Raw genomic sequence first — 18,878 nt, 5'->3', positions numbered from 1 at the left:
CTCTCTTCTCCATATAGTAAGTCTAGTAGCATTATGGTTGGGGGCCCTGTTACAGGTTCTGCATTGGGGCCCAGGAGCTTCAAGTTACGCCTCTGCGTTAAGAGGTTAATAGAAGTTGGGGGGGGGGAGATACACCTTTGCACCCTGGCCTATGAGCCTTTAGCTACTCACACCATGTGTATAGTTCACCCTGCAGGCCGTAATGGAAGGCCAGATTGGGCCTGTTAGTATTTCAGATGCGACTGTAATAAGATTCACTGTTATGAAATATATGCAGGAATTGGTGCCACTTTGTAAAGTGATTTATTGTTTGTTTTGTCTTCTGTTTAATCAGCACAAGTTACCATCACATACAGAATTGAGCTGGAAACCAGATGGGCAACATTTAGCTATTGGTAATGAAGACGGGTATGTAGCGGTAATCATGTATAAATGAATACTGTAGGAAAACTCTTAGCATGGCGGTTAGAGGACCTGTCACGGGATAAAGTCAGCAAGGCTGGGTACATCGTTCTGCAGCTGCGGTGTCGCTGACCCTATGCCCACTTCTTTTCTTCCATGTTCTCCTCCCTTGACCCACATAACTCTTTTTAGTTCCTGTGCTGTCAGTTTGTCAAGTTGGCGGTCCCCACTGCTCAGTCTCAATGCTTGACATCGGACTTGGTTGACAGTCCAACGTCACCCATTGTGCGTGAGCTATTAGGACCACCCTCTTGACACATTGACAGCGCCGTGAGTCAACCCTAAAAAGAGCTCATCCGGGTAAAGGGTGGCGAGTACCTAATAAAAAGGGGGTTGGGGTAAGCAAGGCCGTAGCCGCAGAGCCATGTAACGAGCCTCGCTGACTTTATCCAATGACAGGTCCTTTTTAACTACATGAAAGGGACTCTGCTGCAACTTTGCCTGAGTCGTAACCGTGTGACCTGTTTATTCCGTCGCCACAAATGAATTTTCTATTTTGTGTACTCGCAGGAGTATTGAAATCTTTCGGGCTCCACATCTTCAGCTGATCTGCACTATTCAGCAACATCATAAACTCGTGAATGCTCTCCGATGGCACCATGATCACTGTGAGGATCCCACCCTAAGTTTCCTTCTTGCATCAGGATCAAATAATGCTGTGATCTATGTACATAACCTAAAGGGGGCGCTAGGTGAGGTTTTGCGCATTTACAATGTAATATCAGTTTACCTGAATGACCAGTTATTTGCATTAATTATGTATTGGGGATAGCTACCTGGTCGGTGTGGTTACAATTACTGCACCCTCAGCGATGGCCAGTACAGGAGTCCCATGACCCCCTGTTCCACTGGCAAAGAATGGAGTGGCAGTGTACATGCTTGACCATCGCCTCCTTTATTTTCATGAGGCTGATGGAGGAAGCAGGCGGCACAAGGTGTTTTTTCTTAAGGTCTGTGGCGCCAAACGTGTTTTGTGATCCCTGGGAAATCCGCTGGTGAAATTAGACCACGGATACCGTTGGGGGATGGCAGCGAGAGAGCACAGTGCCAAACGGGCCTCAGGTTCTACTTTAGGCCCCAGCTGCAGCCTAACATGTCCCATGTCCTCCCTACCTAAGGTTGTGTTGACCTTCTACAACAATGAGGATGTTGTTCTGCCTTTCTTCCATTCCTCTGCTGCGCACCCAAGGGAATCCACTCTCCATAACTTGGACTTGGTTTGAGCCTTGAAGATATACCTCTCCCAAACGTCTTCTTTCAGACGCTTTGATTTTCTTCTTGGGATTCCGGATGGCCCGAGACGTGGCCTGGTGGCTTCTAGATTTGTTATCTCATGTTGGATCAGGTCTGCAGTGGTGTAGACCTATCATGCCAAGGAGCCTCCATTCCAGGTCAAAGCCGGAAGGCAAAGACAATCTTTCAAACGATTGAACGATTGACAGTTTTAGCAATCGTTTTGCATAAACTCCTAATAGACACTAATGTCCTTTTGGCAGATTATTACCTTCATTTGCGTGTAATTAAATCTCCAGCAGCTGTTTGCAAATCCTAGCATGTGGTCTGGTCTTTGCACTCAGCTGCATTGGCTTCACAGGGGCTGCCACAGGCTGTCTGCTGAATACAATGTAATCAGCTGCTCCCGTGGAGAACACAGCATGCGGTCTCTGCTATCTCTCTCCGAGTAAACAATGGATTTTAAGCTTGCCTAAAAATCATCATTCAGCTGAAGAGTGAAAGATGGAAGCATTTACACGCAAAGATTATCGCTCAAAAGCCATCGTTTGAATGAATTTTGAGCGATAATCGTTGCATGTAACTGGGGCTTTACTACACTCAACTCTTGGTCAAAGAGTCTTGCAGACAACCATAGACTGATCACATGTGTCTGAATCTACTCTTCCCCAGAAACTGCTCCGGAATGTTCCAGGGTTTCTAGTCTTTGTCCTCCAGTGCAACGGACAAGAAAATAAGCTTTTCTCATCTCATTCATTGGGAGACACAGCACCCACCCAGTAATACATTTTTTATGGAATCTGGTTCTCTGTCATCTGTTTTCTTCTTACGGTCTGTATTACAGATGCTCCTCTACTTGCGAACAGGTTCTGTTCCAGGAACCTGTTCGCAAGTCCAAACAAATGCTTGTATGGAGGGGATCGCGGGTGGATCCCGCTCCATGCAACGTCGGGTGCCGGCTGTTCTTACAGCAGCTGCAGTTCCGACGCGCCGCTCGTGGGAACTGTTAACACTTTAAATACTGCTGTCAGAGCGGTATTTAAAGTGTTAACAATTCCCACGAGTGGCGCGGCTTGTAGGAACTGCTGCCGCCGGGTGCCGGCTGTAAGAAACAGCCGCCACCTGACGTTCAGTGCGCCCGTACATTGTCCTGCAATAAGATCGCGGGACGCTGTGTGGTTGCTAGGTAGCCTGGTGCCTTCTAAAAGGCCTCAGGGCTGCCTATTCAAAGTGCCTATCAAGCGCACGGCCTGACAGCCGCGCTGCATAGGCAGCCCTGGGGCCTTTCAGAACGCCCCCGGCTGCCTAGCAACCGCACAGTGTCCCGCGATCTGACCGGACAGGCTTCTATCAGGCTTGATAGAAGCCTGTCTCGTGCCTGCATAGCATGATATAATGCCATAGCATTACATCATACTGTGCCATAGCATTACATCATACTGTGCCATAGCATTACATCATACTGTGCAGGACAGATAGTTCGTATCTAGCGAAGTTCGTAATTCGAACGTTCGCAAGTTGGGGACTATCTGTATTTGATATTATGTTAATTTGTGTTTCTCATACTGTTTATGTGCAAACGGATTTAGCTTGGTGCCTGCAGGAGGGGCATAGCTAGTGGGAGGAACTAACACTTTTTGTACTTGGTGTCGCCTTCTGGTGGCAGCAACTATACCCAAGGTCTTGCTGTGTTCCCAATAAATGAGACCGGAAATAGTTTTTATGTTAACAAAAATCCTGTCTTTACCAGAATGCTTCTTTAATACCCCCCTCGCCTCCTGTTTTGCTTATTGAGACCGTAATATAAGACAACTCATAACATGGTAATCATTTGAATTAAAGGTCTTACTACTTACGTGTTTTCATCTTGTGTTGCTGCAGAAAGCTCTGCTGAAGTCCCAGTCACCATCACAGATCCTTTCCGCACCTTGTCTGGGCACACTGCTAAGATCACAAGCCTATCTTGGAGCCCTCATCATGATGCTAGACTGGCATCTGCCAGCTACGATGGCACCTCTCAAGTGAGAATGTATTGGAGGATAATTGTTAATGTTTCTGTTGGTGTTTCGATTAAAGGGATTGTCTAACTATAAACTATTGATTACCAGGATAGGCCAGTAGTAGTAGACTCTGGGGGGTCTTCCAACAGAAGCCAAAGCCAATTTAGCCTATCCATTGCCTTCTTCTGGATCAACAAGGGAGGTGGAAACAGCCTGAACTGGATGGACATGGTCTTCTTTCAGTCTAACCTACTATGTTACCTTGTAGTACTTACTTCCATAACTAGCATAGATTTCATTGGAGTAGCGGGCATTTAGTTTTCATCTCCAAGTGGCAGATGCCAGTTCTCTTGGCTTGCAATAGGGTGTGGGAATGTAGGTAGTAGACAAGGGGCACGGAGAGGTTTCTCCTTCCCTCTCTCCCACTTATAGAATAGAAATATGTATTTAAAGTGGGATAACACTTTGACGTCCAGGCTGAAGATGTTCTGCTATTTCATCCCTGGCTGTCGAATAATAAGGTTGATTGCCATCGGTTTCTTGATCACAATTAATCCAACTATATTTCCTTGCCAGGTTTGGGATGTACTACAAGAAGAACCAATCAGTAACTATCGGGGGCACAGGGGACGATTACTGTGTGTCCAATGGTCTCCGGTGGAGGCTGACCAGGTATGGTCAGGAGCAGATGACTTCTGTTTACACAACTGGTCGGTATCCAAGCAGGAGCACAGCCGACCTCCCAAAGGTAAGTTCCCATATCTGATTAATTTTTGTTTATTTAAAGGGGTTGTACCAGACGTTAACCCTTATCCACAGGGGAGAGGATAACTTGCCGATTGGTGATGGTCTCGCCACTAAGACCCCCCGCTAATCTGGAGACTGAGATTCTCTTGTTCCGCTCTCCTGTCACTGTGGGGGTCACTTCTCACCCCACAGTGATGTCACTCTGAATGAGCAATTGACGAGCATGTGCGGGCAGCACTCCATTCATTTCAAGGGGAGTGATGGAAATACTTGAGCGGCAGTCCCATTGAGAGTGAATGCAGCGCTGGTGCGCTTCTGCAAAAACAGCCCCATTCAGCCTCCTCCTCACTGCGGATGAGGGACATGGGACCCCTGTTCTTGAGATCGGCGGGGGTCTTGGCAGTGAGACCCCCACTGATCATCAGCATGGTATCCTGTGGATAGGGGATAACTTGCTATTTTGGTGCAACCACTTTAAGTAGTCCTCTTTCATACATGAGTCCCACAATTTTGTACACCCTTCTGCGTTTTTCCTCTTCTAGGAAAGAAATCCACTGACCTGGAAAAGAAACGTTCTCTGCAAGTCAAGAACAAGACAAAGAAAAAGAAGAAGACGGACAACATCACTCAGGAGGTCGGAGGAGAAGCGGTGAGCCGGGAACAGGAAAGCCCTATTACCTCAGCGCAGAATGGGACATCTGATCAAGAAGAGGACCAGACCTCCCCTGAGATCGTTCCTGAGAAGACAACCCTGCAAGAAGGTATTGTGTCTGACCTGTGACTTTGTATATGCAGGGGCTCATTATTTGGCCTTGTACATTAAAACCAATGCTGTTGAGAAGTTACATACTGAGTTGGTCAGAGTGGGAGATTTTTTTTTCCAGAGAGGAAACCACCAAGCAATCGGGATCGCTGCAGAATAAAACTCTGTAACCAATATCACTGCTTGCTCTTGCAGAATGGAAACATAACTTTTTTTCTGTCCAAAGACTGAAAACCCTTATTGACCTCATATTGCACACATAGTTTGCTACAGTGTATCCAGTCTATATATTACTACACTGACATGCCAAAAGTCACAGGACAGGAAATAATATCTTGTAAAACCCCCTCTAACCCAGTGCACTATCCTGTTGGAATAGCCCATCATTGTAGGGGTACATGAAGTCCATCAAGGACTGCAAATAGTGACTAAACGGTGAAACATAGCAGGAACCAGTCAATGATGTATTTAGAGGAACCAGTAGACCCAACCCCTGCCATGAGAACACACTCCACACCAGTATGGAGCCACCACCAGCCTGTGCAGTGCCTTGTTGACAGCTGGGATCCATTGCTTCATGGGGTCTACACCACACATGAACCCTACCATCAGTACGAAACAATTGGCACCATGACCCATTGGACCATCCCAAATGTTGCCAGTCTTCTAGGGTCCAGTTAGCAACCTCACGAGCCCAGGTGAGGCACTGTGTCTGGTGTCGTGGTGTTAAGAGGCATCTGGTGGGGCTTCTGCTCCCATATCCCATGGAAGCTAAAGAACGCTGCACTGACCTGCAGGATACGTGTTTGGAGTCTCCTGTATTGAACATGGATGTGATTTCTAACAGAGTTGCGTGTCTGTTCGGACAGACAGTTCTAGCCAGACGCTGCCAGTCGTGAACATTAAGCACCCGTTGGTGGCCACTGTGCTGTTCATTGAGGGTGGTAATGCCATGTATGACGTATTCCTGGTACACATATGGCACTATAGATTAAGGAATGTTAAATGCCCACACAACCTCAGAAATTAAGCACCCCCTATCCGTCTGACACCCACTATCGTGCCTTGATCAAACTTGGATAATTCACGTTGACTTGCTATGAGCATACTGGCCAGTGTTCAACCTCACCCACAAGATAACACCTCACAGCTTATCCAGGTGTGGGCGTTCCTAAGCTGTCACCTGGAGTAATACCACTTCATGATCAATTTACATACTGTTATCCCATGACTTTTGGCATGTCAGTGTAATCCTAAACAGCCAGGACTTTTGGCCACTAACTCTTACAGCGTACTACTAAATGTTCCCATTCATTGACTGCAAGCAGAAATTTTTTAATTGACGGAGTTGAACCACAAAGTATATTAGAAAGTTGCAGAACTTTTCATTATACAGTGATTAGGAATGATTAAACTCTAGATAACCCCCTACATGCAGAAATGTCCTGAGAATTGTTAGCAGTCGATGTAACTGAGGACGAGTCTTAAGAATACGGGTTTATCTGCTTTTTTTAACCCTTTCCAATCCACTGCCTGACGTCTAAAGACATTCTGATTGAAGGCTGTACAGCTCCGATGTCGCAAGACGTCCAGCAGGGTATTCTTCCTGTAGATTACTGGCCTCTCTGTTGTCGGAGGCCTCTCCAGTATGTCCCATACAGCAGTACTGGCTCTAGCCAACAGATGGTGCCGTTGTAAAATGCAGAAAGAGAAAGCCCCCTAGGAAACCCTGAATCCCAAATTGGATTGCAAAGGGTTAACATTTCTTCCGACTCATTTCTTGTATAAATAATTTAGTGATTGAAGAAAAATGTTTGTTTAGTTTGTAAGCTGTCAAAGTGCGACCAAGACCCCCACAATGATGGCTGCGCCATAAATGATGCATCCAGCTGAATTATTTACCACCACAGCAGCGGTTCTCCTCACCCCCCTGACCTGCACTTCTTACCCCAGGCACATCTCCCCTGCGAGGTTACATCCGGCTGCTCCATCTATCTTTGTCTCATTATCTACTGACTTCTGTTTTATTATGTCTCTCTAGTTTTTAATCCTTGTTGTTGCTTTGAGCCCGGATATAAGTAAAACGTCGAACTGCATTATTCAATATGCTCATTGGTATACGCTAGTGATCTGCAACCTGTGGCTCTCCAGCTCTTGCCAAACTACAACTCCCAACATGCCCTGACAGTATGCTAGGGGGTGGAGTTTTTGCAACCACAGGTTGGCGGCCACAGATATATTGTATACATAGACTATATGGTTAAAAGTAGGTGAACACCCGTTCTAAAGGGCTCGGCGGCTTATAACATGGTGCTTCGAACCCAGCCTCAAAGTGGAGGAGAAATGGATGAGAGTGGAATGCATACATTCTAACATATTGAAAGACAGCATGGGGGACACGTTGGGACCCTATACATCTGCTATTTAGGGAAATATACATGTCAATTGGCGGATTGACCCTTTAACCCCTTGAGTGGCGGGTTTCCTACCACCCTGTCGTGCCCACCAGGGCAGGTTTTTTTAAAATGGTCTAATGATTGAATTTCAACTAATTTTGCAGTTGCGTCTGAAGAGCCATAACTTTTTCATTTTTCCATTGACATGGCCATATGAGGGCTTGTTTTTTGCGGGACAAATTGTGATTTTTTAAACAGGGGGGAGGAAAAAAAGAAATGGGAAAAAAAGAAAAAAAGGGGCCATGTCATTAAGGGGTTAAATAATGTATTAACTTCCTTCTCTGGGTCATTACGACGCACACGGATACCACATGTGTGATTGTATTTTTGATTTTTTACAAAGTAAAGGGAGACAAGTGTTTTTATAATTTTTTAAATAATTTTTTTACTTTTTTTTTTTTTTTAATTTTTAATTTTTTTTTGTCCCTTTTAGGGGACTTCCACAGGGGACCCATCAGGACCCCCTGATCACATTCCGGGGGTCCGATGGTGACAGCCCTTTACATGCTGCAGTCACATAGACTGCAGCATGTAAAGGGTTAACACAGCAGAGATCGGAGGTTTTCTCTGATCTCTGCTGTAAGAGCTAGTACCTAGCTGTCCTCTGACAGCCAAGCACCAGCTCTCCCTGCCACAGAGACCATCGGCTTGCTTCTGACAAGCCGATGGTCTCTATGGCAACCTGTAAACAAAGCAGGAGGTTGCCGACGTATCGGCAATATCTTCTGCTGGTTTTTCAAAGCCCTTGCTTTGTTCTCTCTGGGTCTGTGCAGGCAGAGCACACTGTCACAGCTTGTGGCATTGTGCTCTGCAGCTCCCATAGTGATACATAGCCCGGAAATCTTCCGGGCTATGTTGCTATGAGCAGTGGAGCTCGTCCCGGAAAATTTCCGGGCGTGCCACTCAAGGGGTTAAAGGGGCTATGGGGAAACACAAGTGACCCGACCCAGTCTAAGTCCAGCAGTGCTAGGACCTTCACTTACAGCCTGGTTCTATCAAAAAATCCTACCTACCCCAACGTGGTAACAATAGAAGCTACAGCTCGCCCCACAAAAACTGAGCCCTCACACAACTGCAGCTATTAGAAAAAGGAAAAAAGTTAGAGGTCTCAGAAGATGGTGACAGCATATAAATCTGGTATCCCCCCCCCCCCCCATAATCGTACTGACCCTACAGAATAAAGCCAGCAGGTCATATTTCTGCATTGTGAACCTTATAAATACAAAACCTCTCTAAATATGTTACAATTACATTTTTCTCTACTTCATCCCACTTAAAAGCTCTCATATGGCTAAATCCATGGACCTAAAACCAAAAAAAAAGTTTTTTGTTTTTTTTTTTAAAGCGGGGAGGAAAAAAATTTGAAAAATCTCTGGTTCTGAAAAGGTTAATGTCCTAGGGATGGGAATACCCCTTTACTGTTAAAAGTGGATACCAAATTTTTTGAGCCCGAAAAGGTGGCCCCTCTGCAAATGCATCAGTTCCCTGTATAAAGCTTGCTTGGGGGTCGTGAAGTCAGTCAGGTATCCCTTCCCTACTTTTGCTGATGGGATGCATGGCGGTGGGGGCTTTATACGTCAATTTTTATTTTTTTTTTCTGTTACTGCGTAGTATATATAATATACTGTATAATGCTCTCTTTGTGTGTAATCCTAGCCGTAGCTGAATCTCAGCCTCCATCAGATGCTTCGCCTCTGTCCAGTGTCGAGAAGCGCAGTCCAAGCCCAATATTTAAGAGAGCTGCACCCAAGAAGGAGCAACAGAAGGAGAAAGGAGGTTTGTAAGCATTTGATACTGCGCCGCATGCTTGGTCTGGGCGAGAATGTGTGTAAGTGGGGTGAGTAACTGGTCAGTGCTAGAAAGCAGAGGGGGGTTATAAATGGTGCATACTCTGATTGGGTCACCATTACTAGTTGGGTACCACAGGGGGCAGTATTGGGCTTTATTCTTTTTTAATATATTTATTAAGGACCTGGTAGGCGGATTGTGCAGTAAAATATCAATATTTGCAGATGATACAAAACTATGAAAAGTTAATAACACAAGAGGACAGAATGTGGTTGAAAATGGATCTGGATAGGTTTGGTTCTTAGGCAGAAAAGTGGCAAATTAGGTTTAACACTGATCAATATAAGGTCAACACTAGAGATGAGCGAGTATACTCGCTAAGGCACTACTCGCTCAAGTAATGTGCCTTAGCCGAGTATCTCCCCGCTCGTCTCTAAAGATTCGGGGGCCGCCGCAGCTGACAGGTGAGTTGCGGCGGGGAGCGGGGCAGAGCGGTCAGGACAGAGGGAGAGAAAGATCTCCCCTCCGTTCCTCCCTGCTCTCCCCCGCAGCTCCCCGCCCCGCGGCGGCACCCGAATCTTTCGGGACGAGCGGGGAGATACTCGGCTAAGGCATATTACTCGAGCGAGTAGTGCCTTAGCGAGTATACTCGCTCATCCCTAGTCAACACCCAAATTTCCCAAAGGGCAAGAAACCCCCCATTTGAATATCTTCATTAAAATCTAACTTTTATTGAACTAAATTAAAATACTAAGAGGCACCGGAATTAAAAATACAAACCCCTGCCTAGCAAACCTGGGAGCGCTGAGCCGCCCAGAATATATATCATTCAATGCTGCTGCAGTATGCTGTATACTGGGCTTCATAGAGCTCTCCTAAATAGCTAGTAAGATATCAAGCAGCTGCAGACTAATGACTTTGCCTAATTAACATCACCAGGTCAGCTAAAATAAACATAGAACACCCCCCAACATGTTTCGCCAACGTAGTGGCATCCTCTGGGGTTTGGGGTTACTAGAGGCGCACCCACTTACATGACAGCTATTATATAACATAAGGGAGGGATTCTCCCATTTGACTGACCAGTGAGAGACACTGCATGCTAAGCAGCCAATGGAGAGAGAACAGGTCCTTAAGCCAATCATACAGAGCCTCCCTCATACACAGCCAATCCCGATGTGTGCATGTAATCAGCCCAGCGAATGGCAGTTTTGGCCTTTCCGAGCATGCTCAGTGTGTCCCTTATAGGACTGATATTTTTTCCATTCATTTTATGGTGCGTGCTCAGTGCGTAAAAGTTCCTACTTAGGCTGATTTGCCCAGGGCTGCAATTCAGCAAGATACTATGATTTATAGAGCATAATATTACATATTATAATCACTAATTACTTCAGACGGGTCGGTGATTTGGGGGATTATTCTGATTGCCAGTCTCTATAAACAAAGAAAAAGAAAATTGGTTTTTACCTCATTGGGGTGTTTTGCCTTCTTCTGGATCAACATTGGGATTGTAATAGGCTGAACTGGATGGAATAGCACTTCCCTAATGAAATGTCCTGAACGGTCATTGAATGCTCAGCTTGTTAAATGCAAACCCCATAGCCCCATTGACCGTTCCTGTGTAGAAAATGTAATTAAAATTTTAAGCACAGTCCCTCTATTATCTCGCCTCCAGACCCCTACAGCCGAAAGAAGAAATCACGTTCTTTGCTTCCAATTAGCACCAGTAAAGATCACCGTTCCAAAGAAGAGCAGCATCGGGATTGTGTGAAGCTGGCAGCCGTCCTGTGCTGCGGTGGAGGTAAGCGTATTCCTCAATGTACCCTTCATAATGACCACCAATGATTGCTCCAATGATACCATTTTAGGCTAACTTCACGTGGGCGAGCGCGATATCGGGCCGTGTATCCCGCCACCATATCGCGCTCCTCACCATGTGAATTCCCCAGGGAAATGCAAGGCGTTTTCATGGCAAAACAGCCTTGCTCTTTGGGGAAGAAGCAATTCTCCTGTCACAGCCGCAGCAGGAGGGTTGCATTGTTTCTCCCATTGCTTTCAATGGGGCCGGTGCTGCTGCCGCCGGCCTCGCTGAAAGTAATGGCCGCTGCGATCTGAGAGAACCTGCTGCGATTTGTTTCCTGCATAGCATTGCAGTGCCAGGCAGAAAAACATTGCTCGTGTATGATCCCATTTAAAAGAAGGGGGTTCATATGTGTGCATCTCAAAATGCACAAATCTTGCGTGATTTTCGTGCCCGTGTGGAGGCAGCCTTATAGTTTATATGTAGAATTAATCTACATAAGATGTTAAGTTTCTAAATACTGTATATTTCTTGTATTGATCCAGAGTTACAGTCTGTATTCTAGTTCAGAGCTGCATTCACAGTTTTGCAGACTTCAGAAATAAAATCTCCCAGCATTCCTTCCTGGTTCAGTGTCTTTACATGTGGCACTGTAAAGTAATCTGAGTTAGTAGAAACATCCCCACTGCACTATGGGAGCTCATATAAATGTATAAGGATGCATCTGTAAGCATGACTATCGCCATATTCCAATAACCATAAACAGAATTGTGAATACAGCTCTGAGGGGGTTGGGTCATACCCATGTTGTAACACTGAATTAGCAATGTTGATGGACATTGTTAACAAACTGCTGTCCACAGATGTATGCGCACTTGAAAAACCTGTCCTATTGCTCCTGATTATTCCTTAACCTGGCAGCCATATTGGAGCAGAATACTGAATGTCTCCTGTTTGTTGTCTCTTATCAGAATCGTCTGTTGCAACTTCTTCCCTGAATGAGCTTTCTTCACATCTCGGCCTCTACAGTGATCGAGCTACTCTACACCAACTCATGGAGGAAGAGGGTCAGTGACAAATGATTTTCAGACAGTTAACTACTGGATGAGCATTGATATTGGTATTTAAAGGGAATCTTTCAGCTACTTTGAGCCCTTTAAACTAAAGCCCCATTTACACGCAACGATTATCACTCAAAATTCGTTCAAACGATGGCTTTCCAGCGATAATCGTTACGTGTAAACGCTTCCATCTTTCACTCTTTGGCCGAACGAGGATTTTTAGGTGAGTATAAAATTAATCGTTCAGCCAGAGAGAAATAGGGACTGCACGCTGTGTTCTCCACAGGAGCAGCTGATTACATTGTATTCAGCTGACAGCCCGCGGCAGCTCAGTGCGGTGAGAATGCAGCTGAGTGCAAAGTCCAGATCACATGCTAGGATTTGCAAGCAGCTGCTGGAGGCTCATTTACATGCAAATGAAGCTGATAAAGTGCTAATGGTTATTGGTGCCCATTAGTACTTGATGCAAAATGATTGCTAGAACTGTCAGTCTTTTGAAAGATTGTCTTTGCGGGTAAATGGGCTTTATGTTCAACCCTACTGTTCCCCCATTGTCAGCACTCAAACCTGTTGCTGCAGCGCATTGAGGCGTGCGCTAAGTAGTTCTGCCCTTCTGTGTATAAAATAGTAGGACTTATTAGTGTGTACCTCAATGCATTGCAGTGGCGAGTTTGACCACTGAATCTGGGGAAGGTAAGTATAAAAACATTCCAGAACCGAGCGGGTCAGCTACTTGAAGCCCATGAGCTTAGCCTTTGGGTCTCATAGTAGCTGACAGACTCTTTAAAGGGTTTTCGCACCATTAGATGTTATATTCGTTCTATGGATCATAAAAATAAACTATGTTTGCCATGTATTTGCTGGTATACAACTAGTCAGTGAAGCATTATGACATTTATTACAAGGTATGGTGCTACCTGGTGGTTTACCGAATAAGCTTGTTGCTGGAGGACAGCCATGCTCAATCACTCTCCCCACAGCCAGGTCTCTGCATAGTGATCCTCTATTCACTGCAGGGCAGTCAATGGACATAACTTTCTGCCCTGCAAGTCTAAAGAGGAGCAGAGCTGCTGCAGTACATGGCAGTGTAGATAAGATGTCGTTTACAGGTGAGATAGGATTACATTGTAATCTGCCAGAGGGGATTGAGACTGATTCTATATGGAGCCTACCCCCCAGCAGCACAAATTAGCAGCAGAACCAAGACCTACACATGGAAGCAAAAAATTGTAAAGAAGGTATTTTTATGCTCAAACTTCCCCATTCAGTGCCTCAACTTCCATCTCCGGGAGCTCTATCCCAAAAGTGACTTCAGCAGTCGCATATTGCTCATTGCCGACTTGACTGCCCACCAATCACTGGCCTCAGCAGGCATCTGTGCATAAACAGTGTGACCCCTGAGGCCTGTAATCAGCTGAGCCAATATGTGGCTGATGACTGGTACGTGATCGCTGCAGTCACACACAGGCTATTGCAGCAGGAACGCTGGTCAGTAATAGGCCGTTGGACAGGTGAGTATTACTTTTTGTTCTATTTTAGACCATTTTGAATTTTTTTGGCTTAGTATTGGAAAACTCCTTTTAAAGCGACCCTCCGGTCCTGAACAAACAAAGATGGACACACAGCTTCTCTGACTACCTCATGCGCACCGTGCATTAGTATGGTAGTCTAAGACACTGCATGCTCTCTGACTGGCAAGTGCCGCTCACATGGACAGCACTGACTAATCAAAGCAGCATGTAGTGTCTTAAGGCCCATTTTAGACTGGACGAATGTTGGGCAAACTATGCCCGACACTCGTCTCTGCACATACTCGCTCTCGTGCTGCTGCAAGGGAGCTGGTATCGCTGGCTCACAGCGGGGAGGCTGGAGGAGATTGCTCTCCTCACGCTCCCCGCCTTTCTCCATTGACTTAACATAGTGGCCATAAAGTACCGAACGGGCGCTATTTACACTGAACAATCAGCTTATCGTCCATGCAGCATAAACGATGGACATTGAGCGATGAGTGTAAATAGCAGCTGTTCAGTACTGAACAGCCGCTATGTTAAGTCATTGGAGAGAAATCTCCTGCAGCTGCCCCGCCGGCCGCTCTGTGAGCGAGCCAGCGATACTAGCTCCCGTGCAGGAGCATGGGAGCGAGGACACACAGGGACGAGTGTTGGGCATTGTTTGCCCGACATTCATCCGGTCTAAATGGACCTTTAGACTAATAATGCATAATAATTTACAGTGTGCGTATGAGAACTGGTGCGGTTTTCTTTGGCTGTCCAGGACCGGAGGGTCCTTTTAATTTAGTATATGTGAAAGTTGATGTTCTATAACCCCTAGAGGGCTCAAGTGCTTTGATGAAGTGACTACTGCCGCAGCCCATCAGTCATAGGACCACAGTGGTGATCATATCACTTTCCATGCTTCTGCTGTTGTATGATGTTTTATTGAATTGCTTATTTAGAAGAGGTTCTTTTTACTACATCTTGATCTGTTTTATGCCTTAATTATCCCAACCTTCTGTTTTACTCCTTATTTTATTAATAACGATGAGCATGTAGCGAATTGGCCAACTTCTAATTTGCCAATGTTTTTACATCAGGAAAATCTCACTTGGAGAGTGGACACTCGGAACTCCAGCACCAGATCATGCTGTGGAAGGGCGACCTGCAGGGGGCATTACAACTGGCTGCAGAGAGAGGAGAGCTTACAGACCAGCTGCTTGCCCTGGCACCAGTGGGTAGGTACACACACACATAATATATATATAACCATCAGCCCCCTCAGGATACTCAATAATATTATTAATTGAAGTGCATAAGTTGCCTTAAATTTGCATCCTAAGCAGCAGTCCTCACACCAAAGGTGTACGCGCTATAGAGGCATGCTATGGGGCCCATGGAAGAGGGGTCCCAGTAATTTTTGGTTCTGCTCCTTTTCTACTTTTCAGAGGAGGAGCAGAATTACTACAGATAAGAGCTATATAAATCATAGCCTAAGTGAGCGTGTGAGGCTGTCTTCTAAAGTGTACTGTGTCTTAAGTGTGTGACTTTGGATTAGTGACTTTTGATTCAGTGACTTTGAAGGAGTAACTTTTATTGAATTACTGCATATTTGTTTGATTTTTTCGGGGGCACATATTTCCATCTAATCTATCTGTATAATCCCTATTTAGAATGTGCTGCATGATTGATTGATTGACAATGCCGTCCAATATGCATCTTGTGCCATGTATGCAGTCCTTGAACAGTGGTTCGAGGGTCCATACAGCTGTACGAGATGTGAGTGTGTTTCACATTTGGAAGCCCAGATCCTGGATCTAAAGGAGTAGTTTTCAACACTGAGATCCATTGGCACCATCGAAAGGTGTTTTCTGCTCACTGAGCAGGCACTCGCTGGGTCAGATTTGGGGGTGAATGGTAGTATGGAGAGCAGAATGAGCAGGCAGCTAGCTGGGTGACAGTTAGAAGGCGGGATGGAGAGAATAGAACCAGGGAGGCTAGTCCTGAACTGGCAGACCCCTACAAATTTGGCAGATGATGGGGATGCCATTACAGGCTTAGCACTGCTGCGGCACCACGTGGCCTCTGACCGCCAGGGGGATGTCTGCTCAAGTAAGAAGGGGAATGGGAGCGCAGGGCAGGATAGTTAGGCTCTGCTAGTGGGAGACTCAATTATTAGGGGGACAGAAAGGGAAATCTGATACAAAGACCGTGTGTTTGCATGAGGCCGGTCAGGGACCCTGGGTGGCAGTGGTGCGGTTTGCCGTGGCGTTCTGGAATGGTGTTGCGCTCACGTTCGAGTCGGCGAGCGGCGGAGACTCCTGAATATAGTCTGGCAGCTGCTGATAGCAGTTGCCAGTTATTGGTTCCGTTCCCTGTGTTCTTGACCTCTGTCCTGCTCCAGTGGAAGTTACCTTGTCTCCACCCAGCTCTGCCAGTGTTCTGTGGTTTTCCTGTCGTGTTGGGTTATTCCATCTGCCTAGCCTGTCAGTACTAGTAAGTTGTCATCCCCATAGGTACGGCAGTTCCTCCCTGTCCTGCCACTAGGCAGCGTAGGGTCAGTGTTGGCGACCTGGACTGGTCCACCTTTGGGGCTACCTCCAGGCAGGGACATTGGCATGGGTAAGGGTCAGGGAGTCCCGCGCCGTGCGTACCTGTGCACACTACTAGTACTGTAACACCGGAATCCTTAAACGGTGTGTTGTCTTCCTGGCACTTGAGTTTTACACATTACGGATAGAGTTGACAGATTACTGATAGGGGATTTGTGAGGATCCAGCGGTCATAGTACACATTTGCACCATTGACAAAGTTAGAGGTAGGTGGAAGGTCCTTAAAAACGGCTTCAGGTAATCAGGATGTAAGCTTAGGGTAAAAACCACCAAAGTAGCATTTTCTAAAATGCTACCTGTACCATGTGCCACACCAGAACGGCAGTGGGAGATTAGGGAGGTAAACAAGTGGCTCCAGAGTTGGTGTAGGAAGGATGGGTTTGGGTTCCTGGAGACCTGGGTCAACTTTGCTGTCAGATGCAGCCTATCCCTACAGTAGAGCCTGTATCTCAATGGGGAAGGTGCAGCTGTGTTGTGGAAGAAGATGGCTAGAAGGTTAGAGGAGTGTTTAAAATGGGCACTGGGGGGAGGGCAACCAGAGAGACCTTTTAAATTATATGGTGACTAATGCTAGAAGTCTGACCAATAAGGTTGATGAACCGGAAGTAGTAATGTCTGAGAAAAACTAAAACATAGTGGGAATAACTGAGACCTGGTTAGATGAAAGCTGCGACTGGGCGGTGAACTTACAGGGTTACAGTCTGTTCAGAATGGATCGTACAAACTGGAAAGGGGAGGGGTTTGTCTTTATGTAAAATCCTGTTTAAAGCCCACAATACGGGAGGATTTATGTGAGGGAAATAAAATTGTGGAGTCTCTGTGGGTAGAAATACATGGAAGGAAAAAACAATAATAAAATCCTCACAGGGGTTTTATATAAACCACCAAATATAACAGAAGCCACTGAAAATCTATTATTGAAACAAATAGATGAAGGAGCAAATCACAATGAGGTAATTATAATGGGGCACTTTAACTATCTGGATATAAACTGGGAAGACTAAACCTGCGGATCTCATAAAGGTAACAAGTTGCTGTCAATAACTAAAGCTAATTACCTTACCAATCAGGACTAGAGATGAGCGAGCGTACTCGGATAAGCACTACTCGCTCGAGTAATTGGCTTTATCGGAGTATCGCTGTGCTCGGGGCTAAAGATTCAGGTGCCGCTGCGGCTGACAGGTGAGTCACAGCGGGGAGCAGGGGAGAGCGGGCGGGAGAGAAGGAGAGAAAGATCTTACCTCCGTTCCTCCCCGCTCTCCCCTGCAGCTCCCCGCTCCGTGCCGGCACCCGAATCTTTAGACCCGAGCACAGCGATACTCGGATAAAGCCAATTACTCGAGCGAGTAGTGCTTATCCGAGTACGCTCGCTCATCTCTAATCAGGCCCCAACTAGAGGGACTGCCATTTTGGAATTAATATTAATCTACAGACCTGACAGAATAACGGGTGCAGGTCGGGGGCACCTGGCAAATGGTGACCATAATATTATCAATTTCAACTTGTCTTTCAAAAGAGAGCTTAGTGATGCCCGTAACCTTATTGACTGGGATAATGTCCTCAAACATAAAAGTACAGGCAGTAAATGGGAAATGTTTGTAACCATCTTAAAAACTTACCGTGAGCGGTTCATACCTTACAGGAATAAAAGTGTTAGGAATGGGAAAAAACAATATGGCTCAATAAAGATGTAATCGGGGCGATAAACCGCAAAAAGCAAGCGTTTAAACTACTAAAACAAGAAGGCAGCAAAGAAGCACTAAAAACGTATAAGGAAAAAAAGAAGTTATGTAAAAAGCAGAAAAGCACCAAAGATGGAGACAAAGAAAGTAAAACTAACCCTAAACTATTCTTCAATTGTATAAATAGTGAAGCGTTAAATACTGAAAGGGTTGGCCCTTTATTATAGAATGTAGGAAAGATTGTAGAGGCTGATGAGGAGAAGGAAAAGCTATTAAATAGTTTTTTCTCCAGTGTATTCACAGAGGAAAATGAAATGTCAGATGAGATGCAGAGTGATAGAGTAAACTCTCCACTAAATGTCACCAGTCTAACCTAGGAAGAAGTGCAGAGCCACCTTAAAAAGACTAAAATAGACAAATCGACGACTACCGATGGCATACACCCCCGGGTTCTAAGGGAATCAAGTACTTTGATAGCCTGTTGGTTGTTATATTTAGGGACTTTATAGTGACAGGTCTGTTCCATTGGATTAGCGCATAACCTATGTGGTGCTGATATACAAAAAGGGTTCAAAAAGTGACCCTGGAAATTTCGGGCCGGTAAGTCTTAATTCTACTATGGTACAATTCTACGATGTTTGAAGGGTTTCTAAGAGATGCTCAGTGATGGAAAGCAGAGGGGGGTTATAAATGGTTCATACTCCGATTTGGGTCATCGTTACTAGTGGGGTACCACAGGGGGCAGTACTGGGTCCTATTCTTTTTAATATATTTATTAAT

At 45.6% G+C, this 18,878-nt stretch overlaps 1 protein-coding gene across 1 annotated transcript in view; it reads left to right on the top strand.

Annotated features, from left to right (window-relative positions):
- Positions 1-18,878, top strand: part of GEMIN5 (gem nuclear organelle associated protein 5) — a 56,707-nt gene that overhangs the window by 22,894 nt on the left and 14,935 nt on the right. Inside the window, exons 13-21 of the mRNA XM_066590461.1 lie at positions 335-408; positions 973-1,154; positions 3,577-3,716; positions 4,272-4,443; positions 4,985-5,203; positions 9,318-9,437; positions 11,125-11,250; positions 12,222-12,317; positions 14,905-15,042. Coding sequence (XP_066446558.1) covers positions 335-408; positions 973-1,154; positions 3,577-3,716; positions 4,272-4,443; positions 4,985-5,203; positions 9,318-9,437; positions 11,125-11,250; positions 12,222-12,317; positions 14,905-15,042 — 1,267 coding nt within the window. The remainder of the gene's footprint in view (positions 1-334; positions 409-972; positions 1,155-3,576; positions 3,717-4,271; positions 4,444-4,984; positions 5,204-9,317; positions 9,438-11,124; positions 11,251-12,221; positions 12,318-14,904; positions 15,043-18,878) is intronic.

Source organism: Eleutherodactylus coqui, chromosome 2 (assembly GCF_035609145.1).
Source record: "Eleutherodactylus coqui strain aEleCoq1 chromosome 2, aEleCoq1.hap1, whole genome shotgun sequence".
NCBI classification, from domain to species: Eukaryota; Metazoa; Chordata; class Amphibia; order Anura; family Eleutherodactylidae; genus Eleutherodactylus; species Eleutherodactylus coqui.
The sequence above is the reverse complement of the archived record's forward strand: the minus strand, read 5'-3'. Positions and strand labels throughout refer to the sequence as shown.